We start from the raw sequence: 13,939 nt of genomic DNA on the forward strand, positions 1-13,939 counted from the left end.
TTTTGTTTCAATGCTTCACTAACAGTATTAACCAGTATTAAAACGATCTGTGATGCTCTCCCAACACTGCTGATTATCACACGTCTATACCTATAGCTTAATGCATTATGGCCCGTGGTCATTTACATCAACACATGCCAGGAGACAATCTCCTCTTTATCTTGGGCTCACAGCCCAGACGACATGACATGAGGATTATTGCATGTTACTAACAGCATGTTTTTTCAGGGGTCGAACCCCGCGCTCAGCGTTTTACAGGGCGCGCAGCCCGTTACTAACAGCAACGCATGCTTTGGGGGCGGTCCCCGCGCATGAGGGCTCAACGCCCAACCTAGATGCATGTTTTGGCCCTTGGCCCTCACTAACAGCAATGCATGCTTTTCGGGCTCGACGCCCAAGTGTATGAATGTAGAGCCCGTGGCTCGACTGCTCGAGGGCGCACCCCTCGCATAACCTCTTCTCTTTCTTTCTAACCTCATTTTCCTTCTCTCCTCCTTCGCTCCTCTATCCCGTTATTTCCCTCTGACCTCCTTTAGGCCCTACTGTATAATGTTTTCCTTCTACTATTTCTGTATTTATCTTATAACATATTTGTGCTGTATCTTAGTCGCTTCAGACAAAAAGTCGGCTAAACGTAATTTAATGCAAGGTAATATTATGATCGATGAATACAGAATGAACAAATGAACGAAATAAATAAAAGAATGAGGTAGGCACGCAGCCTACATATTTGTGGCATTCCCCGCGTATGATCGGATGAATACAATGAATGAACGAAAGACTGAAAGAAGGCATGCTACCGTATGTCTTTTGGGGACGTCCTCTACGCATAAAAGAATAACGAAAGATGAAATGAATGAATTATAAGGGCTCACGCCCTCGGGGGCGCACCCCGCTCGAGCTAGTATCTAGAGTATGGAAGAGGGCTCGCGCCCTTGCGCTTCGGGGGCGCTCCCCGCTCAAGGCTCGCAGCAAGCGCATGTATGAACGAGGGCATCGGCCCATACTAACAGCATGGAAAGTTGGCGCGATCAAGCGCATCACTGGGCACTACACTCATGTTAACTCTGCTTGTTATTGCACAGAACACCCACATTTAGATGCATCCAGCATGTGCTCACATTACGCAATTCACAAGTTAAATGATAAATAAACTCACTCATGCATGGGGATATTCATGGTATAAATAAAACACACCACTGTCCACAATCTCGGTGCAACATAAAATCGTAACATTTGTATTATGCTATTATTAATTAAACATTTTTTTTCTATTACAGGAAGTAGAAACCAGGTAAAGATCTGCGGTGGGTATATTTATAATTTATACTTTTGGGGTTGGCTCCGCCCTGTCTTCAGTGTACGACAGGATCTGCAGAGCCCAGATGTATCAAGCCCTGGGCCGATGACGGGCCTACGCCAAAGACTCTAATACATGAAATTGTTTCTATACGACTTTCACGAACATATACGTGTACTTGTTTCGCCTACAAATATTTTGTTCAAACATTAAATAATTCAACTAACTAAATTTGCTTCCGGAGTCGTAATAGTAGAAATGAAAGCGCAGCGTAAGTTCTACTATAGACTCCAATGCTACGTCACCTAATTACCTATCCAATCAGATTTTCTCTTCTGCTTTAAATAACGATCACTCATTCAGTACCTTGCTGCATTTCAGACGCTGTTGGTCGCTCTTCCCCTCCTCCCTCCCCGCCGCCTCCAGGTTGGTCCCGTTTGGTTGCCCGGGGGTTGGCTCCGCCCTGTCTTCAGTGTACGACAGGATCTGCAGAGCCCAGATGTATCAAGCCCTGGGCCGATGACGGGCCTACGCCAAAGACTCTAATACATGAAATTGTTTCTATACGACTTTCACGAACATATACGTGTACTTGTTTCGCCTACAAATATTTTGTTCAAACATTAAATAATTCAACTAACTAAATTTGCTTCCGGAGTCGTAATAGTAGAACTCTTTTTGTAAATACTCGGCTACATTGAACATGAGGGTTGCCCTCAATGTACTTCTGAGTCAAAATAAAGGTTGAACTCTGCAATGTTCGGCCTCGCCTTTATTCTGATTGCTGATTGCTCATTGCTCACACCTGTGTGTTCCCTTATATATAGTCCTCTGTTCCCTTTGCTTCCTGCTGAGTATTACCTAGTATACCTTGCTCTGTTATGACGCTTTTTTTTTTTTTTGCTTTCTTGTCTTCTTGTTACGGACCTGTTTCTGTTCCGGGTTTTCTCTCTTGCCTAGCCCTCTTATTTTGTTGTGGGTCTTCTGTTATTGACCTTGCTTCCTCCTTTGACTACTCTCTTGCCTTTCCTCTTTTATCCTGATTGCTTACCCGTGTACCGACCCTGCTTCTGGCTTACTATGATCTAGTATGTTGTTACTTATTGCTGCCCTTTTCTTCACATGTTGTTCTGTGTACAATAATCCCATTGGGATCTGGGTTAACAATAAACCTGTGTTTTCTAATCAGCACTTTTCTCAGCACTTTTCACTTGTCTCAGCCCTGGTGACAGATATGCAGGTTGCAAACAAGCTCCAAATGAGAACAACTTTCGAGGAGCATATCTTTTTATTTAACTCTTGTCAAACTTGTCTCTCTCTCTCTCTTTCTTTCATTCTTTCTCTCTTTCTCACTCTATAATTCAGTGAAAGCTCCACAGGCACTGCAAGGCTTTGTGGGCCAGTTCTCCAGGGACAGGTCAGAGAATGAGCTTGTAATTACAGCTGATGGGTAAGGCCGCCCAGCGGGCCACGTGGGGACACAGGGCACGAGTGCCACGCTTCCACCAGTGACCCAAATCAACTTCTACCTGTCTTTCACTGCTGCCCTTTATGTGACATCGCTAATCTTTAAAGTTCCTGCGGCTGCTAAACTACAATAAAACCCAGCCCTCAACATCTCATCATCTCGTACCGTGGATCCCGACCAGCCCAGCAGGCAGAAGGCGTAGCGCTCAGCCGGTGGGGCCACCAGGTCCACGCGCACAGCCCTCCAGTCTCTCCTGCAGCCGGGGTCCACCTGCTGACCCTCCACGAGCCCCGCCCGCAGCTTCAGAATCAGGAAGCACTTCTGGAAGTGGTCCATGGCCTCAAACCGCCGACTCGGCAGCTTGTTCAGGTCGAAGGTGGACTCCTGGAAATCTGAGTAGAGGAGAATGCCCTGAAAAGATTTTAAAAAAGATGGATTATTATGGATTTACTGAAAGTAATCACCATTACTATTTTGAACAAAAAAAAAAAAAAACAATTATACTATAACGGTATATGTGCATTTGTGCCAAAAGAATGTTGAATGAGTATTAGAGTTCAGGACACACACACAGTCATAAGAAGAAAGCTACAGATCATCCACTGTAGACTGAGTAAAGAGGTTAGCACAACGTACAACCAAATTTTACAAGCACAAGTTCTTACTGAAAACCTTGCAAGTAAAAAATTATGGGAACTTCAGGGGATTTTATTTAGGAATATCAATGTATATTAACAGTAATACCAGCTACCTCACTAGCTTATATACCAAATTAGATGGAACTCATTTGGTAAACTCTAACTTGTATGACTATAACTGTACAATATAAATGAAAAAGAAACAAGGGTTGGCCTTACACACTTTGTAATGGTTTAGCCAAACTCAAATCATGAAGGAAATAAAACATAGAGGAATAAAAAGTATATGCAGAAACTTTTCGAAATAGAGGTTGGGAATCAAAAGTGTACTGTTTATATGTAGAAATTAATGTGCAATGCAAGTAGGTGGTAGAGAGAATGGATGCCATTTTTTTTTTACAGTGCGGTAACAAAGAGACAAAAACAGAAAAAGGAAACACATCATAGAAGTGCTAGAAAACTAGATTCAATACTCTGCAGTGAGTAAGACAAAATGAGGGGTATATATACAGGGGGGAACAGGTGAAACCAATCAGTAGCTCGGAGAGCGGGAATGCCATAGGGTTACGTGAGCTGTAGAGTACAGTACTCTTTTCAAACAAAAAAGAATAGACGCTTCATCCTCTATTTTTACTCACTGAATTAAGGTTACTGAATGAAGATTACTGAATTAATTTCACCAACAGTGTCTTAATTGTTAGTAACTGTGGAAAATAAAACCCAGCTGTTGCAAGTATATTGTTCAACTACAAATACAGAATGTCTTTTACTATGTACATGAAAGCAGAATGATTTGTGCTATGTATACAGGAGGCTAGCATATGTTTGAAGCTTAAATATTGAAATTATATTTGCACACACTATGCACTGAGTATATTAGATTCTCTGCTTTTAATCTTAGTTATTGGACATTCGTGTCATAATGATGTAATGTCTTAATTTCACTGTCTAGTGGCCACAGTGAGGCTGAAACGCTGAAATAAATAACTCCAACAAAGAGCTGTGATTTGCTAAGTGAATTGGATGACTGCTAATGAATGGTTTCCTGAAGCCGTGTTGATGCGGATCCTGCAGTTACAGCATGAAAACTGAATGCATACACTGTTTCCAGCCGGGGACCTATTTTGTTGAAGATCAGAGACGGCTAGAGGGCACATTCTCTCCGTACACGAGCCCTTGCTAAGTTGTAACCCTTAATGCGGCAGCAGCAGCAGGATGCCATTCTCAATCTGTGCTAAATGGTTCCACTCCATAGGAAATGAAATCAATTCCAGACTTTACCACCGAGCGGATGCAGGCGAGCAGGAAACAGCACAGGTAGAAGAGGAGAGATGGGGGGGTGGGGTGTGGGGAGAGACAGGGGAAGAGGGAAAGTGAGTGATGGTGGGTGAAAAGCGGGACGAGGGACTGGCTAAACTGGAAAAAAGACGAAAGTAACGAGAGTGGGCAGCAGAAAATTAAGCAAGAAGATCAGGAAAGCTCTAAAGGGTGAGAAAAGAAAAAGAAAAGCCCGAGGTTGAGATGCAAAGGGAGAGGAAAGCAGAGAACAGGAGATTGAGAGAAAAAGATAGAGAAAAAGAGGGAGAGAATACGAGAGAGGGGGAAATAGAGATGGTCTGGGCTGAATGAGGATAGAGGCTGTAAATTGATTTCCTCTGGGCCTGGGCCCACTCTGATTATTCAGCTCCTGATGGGGGCAGCAGTAAGGCGATTAACATTACAAATTGTCGGTTTAATTCCAGTATCCGCAATAATTGTTGAGTTACTATATCCCTCTTGCAGCCCATAAATCTGCCGTACTCTTGCTAAAGAGCAATAATTGCCACAGGAGCTACTGCAATCTCTTCCTCTCTTCTCTCATTTTCTCTCATTCTCCCTCATTCTCTCTCATTTTCTCTCTTTCTCTCACACATGCACCAAAAGCCAGAGTGCCCTATACACTCACTACACATGCTTTGTAGGACCCCGCAAATGAATAGCCACTTCCCCTTTCTTCTTTAAAGTGTCTGTTCCACCTTAAATGTTACCACTTTACTGTACACTGACACCAGTTCCACCTGAAATGTTACCACTTTACTGTGCAATGACACTAGTTCCACCTTAAATGTTACCATTATATTCGCAAAATCACACTTACATTTGGCTTATTTGTCACTTTGCTAAATGAAGCAGTTACATTTGCCTGGACTAAATCGCTGCACAATTTACGATGGCAAAAAAGCTGAAAGCTGTAGAATAAACAGCCATATTAAGCTAATTTAGGCTCTTTTTTTTTACGTTAGGTACACCAGATGTTACACAACCAGTGTTCTACAGCTGCTTACTAGATTTCCCTGTAACACATTAAACAGTAAAGGAGTAAAATTCAAGTGCTACAACTTGTTTTATTTCCATAATGGCTATCCCATCTTAAATTCTACATCTGCATTGTTAAACATGCTCATATTGAAGTGAATCTTTAAAAAGCAAATGAAGCAGTACTATTCAGCTGTAACTCTGTAAGGAGCAGTCTAGAGACAGTATATGGATGTGATTAGACTCCCTCCATATCATTTAAACTACATTTTGTGTTCAGGTAGGTTCAGGTAGGAGGGCCCTTAATCAGAATCTTACTTAGGGCCCAAGGAAAGTCCAGACTAGCTCTGCACACACACACACACACACACACACACACACAACATCCACACAGTCTCTTTGTCTTTCTACTGGTCAGAAATGACAGGCAGTGTAATTGTTGTGTGCCACACCTGAAAAAGCCTATCCGTCTTTCTTTATTAAGTAGGTCTCTCCATCAAGCAGTGTAATATGAAGACACCACACACACACACACACAAACACATACACAAACACACACACACACACACACACACAGACCAGTGAAGCAGAGTGTTATTTAATCAATACAGGCTGGGCCAACAATGAACTTTTCAGAATAATAACAAATGTAAGTCCCCAAAAATATTGGTGACTGCTAATGTAAGCAGATCCATTATTACACTCGTTTTCATGTAATTCATATTATTTATTTTTGGTGAACTGGTTTTTATGACTCAATGAGTTCACATTAATCTGTACGCTTTCCCTGGGGGAAATAAAATGGTTTGGTCCATGTAAAGGGGGTGGGGCTAGTCCCATAAGAATGGAAAAGTGACTGGGGGGGGTGGGGGCTCTGTGGGTGGTAAAGGATTCAGAGTGGGAAAGTGAGTTCTATGACCTTGTGGTCTGGGCTCTTATACTTATCTGTACTGATTTTAGTCAGGGTTTATTCTTTTTATTTGTTTTGTTTTCTTTATTCAGTCTTTTTCGTATTTAAATAAATCTTACTGTTTAAATTAACTTTCTGCATCAGCGTGGTACCTCTACACACACTCCTTAGTTTCACTACCCGATGACTTCATGTCTCTCTGGTTGGAGTTCGGCAAGCATTGTTACATATACTATCACTAACATAGAGTAACAATTAGTCATATGTGAAAAACCTAGTTACCATAGCTAACAAAATCAGTGAGTCTAAACTGGCTTCCCTCTGCCTCAACTGAGGTCCTGAAGGGATGAATTCTGAACTCCAAATCATTCAGTACATGCTACATGCTACATTTTAAAGGTGTTTATGTTTTAGCAATATACTACAGGGCCCAAAATAATAAGTGTATAATACAAACTCTTAATCCCAGAGGTAATACATTTATTAAAGGATTTATTTATTAGTAACATCACCAATCAAGTAAAAAAGATCAGGTTTTGCTTAGGTTCCTGGAAATTCTATGCACTGCACAGCACACAGACACTTCCCTTCCTATAAAAAAGATGAGACCTCAATATCAGCCAGTGTTATCAATGATATCGACAATAACACCAGCTCAGACTGAGGCCATACAATAATAGCGTGGATGAAATTCTCCATTAATTTCTGCCCTCCTGCCCCCTATATCTGTCACAGGCAGATATACACAGTGTTGTAATTAGTCTCAGCGAGCGGCGGAACATCAGCAGATGAGGAGAGGAACTTCGCTGGCCGTGCTGCTGCTGCTGCTGCTGTGATGTGAGGAGCTGATTCGGTGTGTAATTATGTGGAGCGTTTCTCTCTCCATTAGTATGAAGCCATATTCACCTACAGCTGGCCTCGGCTTCCACACACCGCCTGCTCTGACCCCACACTGCAGTAATGAAAGCAGGGTGACTGTTGGCCGATTGGAGTTGGAGTTACTGTACTGTACTGCTACTTTAACTAGTTTAACTAGTTTACTTTAACAACAAGTCCCTGGGTTTTCCTGAGTTGCGCAGTCATATTTGAATGTGACTAAATTCTCAAGTACTTAATATACATTATATGGACAAAAATATTGGGACATCTCCAAATTCATTGCTACTTCTGCAATTAAGGGTATTGAACATATGTCCTGCCCTGCCACAGACTCCTTCTCTTTCATTTTGGATGATCCTGTGTATGACCTTATTGCCTGTTTTCTCTGTTTTGTTGTATCTTGCTGCTCTATTTGGTTATTTACCATGCCTGCCTCATGTAACTCTAGTAAACTTAATTTTATTAAAAAACAATATGTAAAGTATCTGTGAGTGCACTGTGTCAGCAACAGATGCGCTATAGATGTATACACATTTGCAAGGGTATAAACAATTTTGTATATTTTATAAATTAATTAAGAAACAAATGTTAGACGATTTTTTTCAAATATATTTTTTCATTTACAATTGACTGTGAAAAAGTATTAAAATCATATCATAATTAGCGTAATTCAGTTCAAAATGTAAAAACTCATATATTATATAGATGTATTACATACAGAGTGATCTATTTTAAGCGTTTATTAATTTTATCGTTGTTGATTATGGCTTACAGCCAATGAAAACCCAAAAAGTCAGTATCTCAGAAAATTAGAATATTATATTAGATCAATTGGTACTTTTGGCAGTGTAGGCAGTGTGCCAAGTGCTCTCTATAAAAGTTGTCAGCAGAGGGAAGCATAAAGTGCTGTAAGATTTTTTGGGAAAACACTTTTCAATGATATTAAAATGTTTTGAGATGCACCTGTATACTGTGTATTACAACTCATTTTTTGAGTCAATTATTTTCAGTAATGGGTAGAGTGCTTTGTATTAGCAGCTAATGCTGGGGGCTTTACCCCTCTAGCACATGTCTTCCATTAAGCATGATGTCAATAGGTTCAAAGGATTCCTAGTCGAATGGAAATATTTCTCTACAGAGACCATACAAGCTGTGTATGCATTTGAATTGAGGGGTTGGACAATGAAACTGAAACACCTGGTTTTAGAGCACAATAATTTATTGTCCCGACGGACAGTTCTGGTGGAAACAGGAGAGTTGAGGAGCACATTGAATTCTGCCGTAATTTGGGCAGCCGTGGTTTTATGTTTTTTGGATACAATCCGGGTTAGCACCAGAACATCCCTTTCAGACAGCTTCCTCTTACAGCGTCCACAGTTAATCCTGTTGGATGTGGTTCGTCCTTCTTGGTGGTATGCTGACATTTCCCTGGATACCGTGGCTCTTGATACATCACAAAGACTTGCTGTCTTGCTCACAGATGCTCCAGCAAGACGTGCACCAACAATTTGTCCTCTTTTGAACTCTGGTATGTCACCCACAATGTTGTGTGCATTGAAATATTTTGAGCAAAACTGTGCTCTTACCCTGCTAACAGAACCTTCACACTCTGCTCTTACTGGTGCAATGTGCAATTAATGAAGATTGGCCACCAGGCTGCTCCAATTTAGCCATGAAACCTCCCACACTAAAATCACAGGTGTTTCAGTTTCATTGTCCAACCCCTGTATATCAACAGAGGTTGAAACTAAAATTAGACACATACATATTTATTTAAAGAGGTGTCCACAAGCATTTGTGCGTTCAAACTTTTTAAATGCATTAGATTAATTCATACATTAATCAATACATTCTAAATGAGATACAGGTGTGAAACACTGGTGTGCTGGTTCGCTGTTCCACTACACAACTTTACAATGTCATTATAAAGATAAAGAGCCTGTCTCAGCGCTAACCCAGCCGACTGCTGAGGGGAATAAAGCCCACTAAGCCCCAATAATCACGGCCTGCTCTGCAGGTGATGGAGAAATCCATCTGTATTTAACTAAACATACAGAAAAAAACAGCACAAAGACAGTCAGCGAGAGCTGCAGCCTCTGCAATGCTATCAAAAAAGGTCAGCCTGATTTTTTTTCACTCGTTTTTTACATTTCTATGACTCTTTTAAGTGGGCAGTAAACAGCTGCCACATCCTGCCCGTCAGGCCCAGAGGACAGCAGCCGGCCTGATCCAATGTCACGATGGCTGCGAGGCGGAGCGGGAGACTTCAAACCGTCTCGGTCTTCACAGCCAGATTAGCCTGTGTTAGCACAACACGTTTGAACTGCTCTCGCCTTTGATTTTAGGAGCTGTGACGGGAACTGCTAAGTTGGATCGGTAAAATTACTGAGCAGATGAGGATTAGAGACTTTAAACAGTGATGAGTGAGTGTGTGTGTGTCTGAGAGACAGAGAGAAAAGGATATATTTTTTGACTTTTAAAAATGCAAAAAGTCAAGCAGGGTATAGTTAGTATGCACACTGCCTAAAGCCCTGGATACACTGCACCACTTTTAAAGTCGGAGCAGATTATAAACACATAAGACTGTACATATTACACTATACAACCACTTCAGTAACACTTTACTTGGACGGCCCATTTGATGATGCTCAACTGACATTCAACTAACATTCAACTGCCTGTATGTTAAATGCAATTGAGCTGAAAGCTGAACGCAAATGATTCTCTATTGAATGTAACCCAACATCCAACTCCAACCCAAACTCTAATCATAACATTTTAGCATTGGGTGTAGAGTTAGATTTAAAGTTTAGGTTAGGATTGGGTTTACATGTAGGGTTAGATTTTAGGGTTATGTTCTATTTTGATTCATTCAACATATATACATTCAACATAGGGTTAAGTTGCAGTTAATGGACATTTAGTTGAGTGTTAGTTGAATGTCAGTTGAGCATCAACAAGGCCATCAAATGGATCATCCAAGTAAAGTGTTACCACAGTTTCTGCTGTTTTTTATAGAATTGATTCACCATGCATGTAATTAAATAAAGGTTTAAATTCTTGAAACAAACTAATGAATCAACTTGGAATAAAGCTTAAACGAAGGGTAAAATCATCAGATTACCCATAAAACATGATATGAAACTAACAGTGGAATCATCCAATCATTTTCAAATGGTTTGAGATCAATTTCACATGACAAATTTTCACTTAAGGACTGGAATTATTACATCATTGATGAATAGGGCTGGGTATCGAAATACTATATCAAAAAGGCACCGACCAAAATGTTTCTGTACTTCCAAGCACCAAAAGGTCTCTTCATTTCTGTCCCTTCAGAATAATACTGGTAAATTCCAGCATAAAACAATTGATCATGATTTTAATTCATTTTAAGTGACTGACACCACTAATATAATTTAATTTTGCCAATCTAATGCTCATGTGCCTTAAAAAGAACTCTTAAAAACTGAAATGCATCCAGTAATATGCTTTGAGAAAAATATTTGTAGTTTAAGCAGTTAAAGTAATGCTGTTGATTTTGTTCTTAATAAAGAGCCACAATCATTATTATTGTTTGTTTGTACCAACAAGATTCAAAAGTATGGCAACCTCTCACAGTGACAATAAGAGAATGAGATTACTCATGTTGGCTGTTATAGACAAATTGTTGGTTTTAATTTTTAGTTTTTGGTTGCATCAATTATTTATATACCATCAGTTGTCTTTTGTTCTTTGTTTTGTCTTTTATGGCTTAAACTGAAATTAAAGCTTGGAAAGTGTACATACACACACACACACACACACATTTACGTTCATGCACAGACTAAACAAACTATGCACAGGTCCTTTTGCACCCTGACCTTGAATGGCAGAGTTACAAAAGGTCAACTATTATGCCACAACTGTTCTATTCTGGTAGACAGAACAGCACAGATCCCTAACAGCAACATGCTCACTAATCAAGCTGACAAAATGAGACAGCGAAGTGCACCGAGGCAAGTGGCAAGCGGGTTCATCACATCGTCGGATTCTAGGCCAGAATTTTGCTCTCATCTGTCTCTGTATGAGCGACTGGCTGCCCTTTTTGTCTGCCCCGCACTTACGCTTTTATATCCAGCAGTAGGTCAAAAAAAAATAATGAAAGATGATGAAGCCCATTTTCACAAGGACATTTTTTCTCACATTTTCTTTTTTCTCTTTTTTTTTTTTCAGAGGATGTATTTTTACCTCCCCGCAGGCTGAATGCATGAAGTGCGGCTGTGTGATATTGAGCATCAGCGACGCCGCGCTCGCCCCTGGGGCCAGGCTCAGCCATGACAAGGTTACACGCCTTACTGCGACCTCCGCTACCTTCACTTAATCAGCGGCCTTCTCGCACTGGCCTGCCCCAGGGAGGCCTGCGGAGGCTGGCCCTCACCCGCCAGCCTGCAGGGACCATCAGCTCCACAGCAGGGCAGCACTGGAGGCGGCGGGAGTTAACGGGCTAACACAGGGGCTAATTACCCGTGGGGAGTGAAGGTAGAGGGCGAGAGAAAAAGGGAGGGAGGGAGAGAGAGAGAAAGTGAAAGTGAGAGAGAGATAGTGATTGAGAGGAAGAAACTGTGTGGGAGAAAGCGGAAATTAAAGATTAAGGTAGAGTGAGAAGAGAAAGCGGGTTAGTAAAAAAGAGTAGGAGAGAGAGAGAGAGAGAGCGAAGCTGGTGGGCACTGGGTTATTTTTAAACTATGAGATGACAGAGAGCGGACCAGCAGGCAACAGAACCAGCATAGCAGCTAGAGCCACAGAGTGAGCTTTATCAAACACCTCCCACTCATTATACCCCCTACTACACTTTCCTCACACCAGCCAGGTGCTGACAGGTCTAAGTCTATCACTCTCTCTCTCTCTCTCTCTCCATTTCTCCCTCTTCCTCTCCATCTTTCTTCACTTTCTCCCCAACCACTGCTACATTTTCCATCCTTCCTCTCTCTCTCCTGCGACTGCTCTCGCTCAGTTTCTCTCCTCTGCCTTCCATCCCTCAGCTATTTAGAGCTAATTGTGCCTATGCGCACTGCTCCCCCCCTCCTTTCAAAAGACAAAGACCCTGAAACGTCTTCACTCCCTCTCTCCCTCCCTCCCTCTTTCTCATCTCTTCCCTCTCCTCTTTGTCATGTTCCAAAAAAAGCCCCTAATAAGAGCCTGGTGGGCCTCCAGATTTTAATAATAAAGTTGCTGATGGAAAGGCTCCTGACGTGCGCTGAGGAGAAGAACCGAAGCCATGCTTTTGGGCCTTCTGATAAACTGTCCAAAAGTTTGTGGACATTCTTTTTTTTTTTTTGCTGTTGTTGGTTTTAGTAAAGATGCACCCACTGCTAATACAGGTGGTGTTCAAATGCAAGGTGCACAGCTTTTGATTCATTTCCATAGAAAAGCACCAGCAATGGAGTGTCCCCTTCAAATGCCTATGCTTTTCTAAGGCAATTAAAGGAGAACTCCGGTGTAAAATGGACTTTTGGTGTAGTAAAACAAATAAAATGTACTTACCTTTGATGAATAGCACACCTCCGCCCTCCCACAGTGTTCTGAGATTCAGAAATGCTAAAAATTTGTCCACTGAAAATGTCTATAAGATTATTAATACAAATATGATGGCGCAAGGAACTGAAGCTTGCATTACGGGATGTAAACAGAGGTTTTTAATCTTCTTCTGCACTTTTTAAGTTATTAATGCCTCGTTTTAAATGCCAGGGTTCTCTGGATTCTAACATGGACGTGTGGAGCTACTTTAAGCCTGAATAACGGTGGAAAAAGTGATTTATCAGGGCAAATTATGCCTCGTGTCACCCAGTCTGAAGGGTGTTTGGACAAACTGTTGAAATTTTTGGATCTCGGAACACTGTGAGAGAACGGAGGTGTGCTATTCATCAAAAGTAAGTGCTTTTTATCATTTTTTACTACACCAAAAGTCATTTTTACACCATAGTTCTCCTTTAAACAACACTTACTGGCACACTGTCACCGAGTGTGAAGTCACTACAGTTTCATTGAGCAAATCTTAAATTGAAAATAGAAAGCGTAAAAAAAGTGCCGAATAATCATTAGTCCTCCCAAAAAATGTAGCTTACTGGTAGAGACCCCGTCAACCATTCAACCCAACACCAACAGGCTGAATCATGTTTTGCAATTGAAACCACCACAACGAAATCCCATATATTTCATCAAAACAAACACATACACACCCAAAACCCCCCTTCATACACACACATACACACCTACCCACAAAAAAAATAAAGCACCCTCTAAATAGCCCCAATAAGAGAGAAATGGGAAGTCGCAAAGCATGCTGGGACCTGCTTTGTACACACAGCCACCTAACAAAGGCTATACAACAGTCCCAAAAAGTTTCTCTGTCTTTTTTTTCTGTTCTGTCCAAAGGGCCCAAACAAAAGTTCCTCAGATCGATCAGT

The 13,939-nt window shown here is 41.3% G+C and overlaps 1 protein-coding gene across 1 annotated transcript in view; it reads right to left on the reverse strand.

Annotated features, from left to right (window-relative positions):
- Positions 1 to 13,939, reverse strand: part of dntt (deoxynucleotidyltransferase, terminal) — a 191,565-nt gene that overhangs the window by 91,305 nt on the left and 86,321 nt on the right. The window contains exon 9 of the mRNA XM_049481653.1: positions 2,934 to 3,179. Coding sequence (XP_049337610.1) covers positions 2,934 to 3,179 — 246 coding nt within the window. The remainder of the gene's footprint in view (positions 1 to 2,933; positions 3,180 to 13,939) is intronic.

This window comes from Astyanax mexicanus, chromosome 7, assembly GCF_023375975.1.
Source record: "Astyanax mexicanus isolate ESR-SI-001 chromosome 7, AstMex3_surface, whole genome shotgun sequence".
NCBI lineage: Eukaryota > Metazoa > Chordata > Actinopteri > Characiformes > Acestrorhamphidae > Astyanax > Astyanax mexicanus.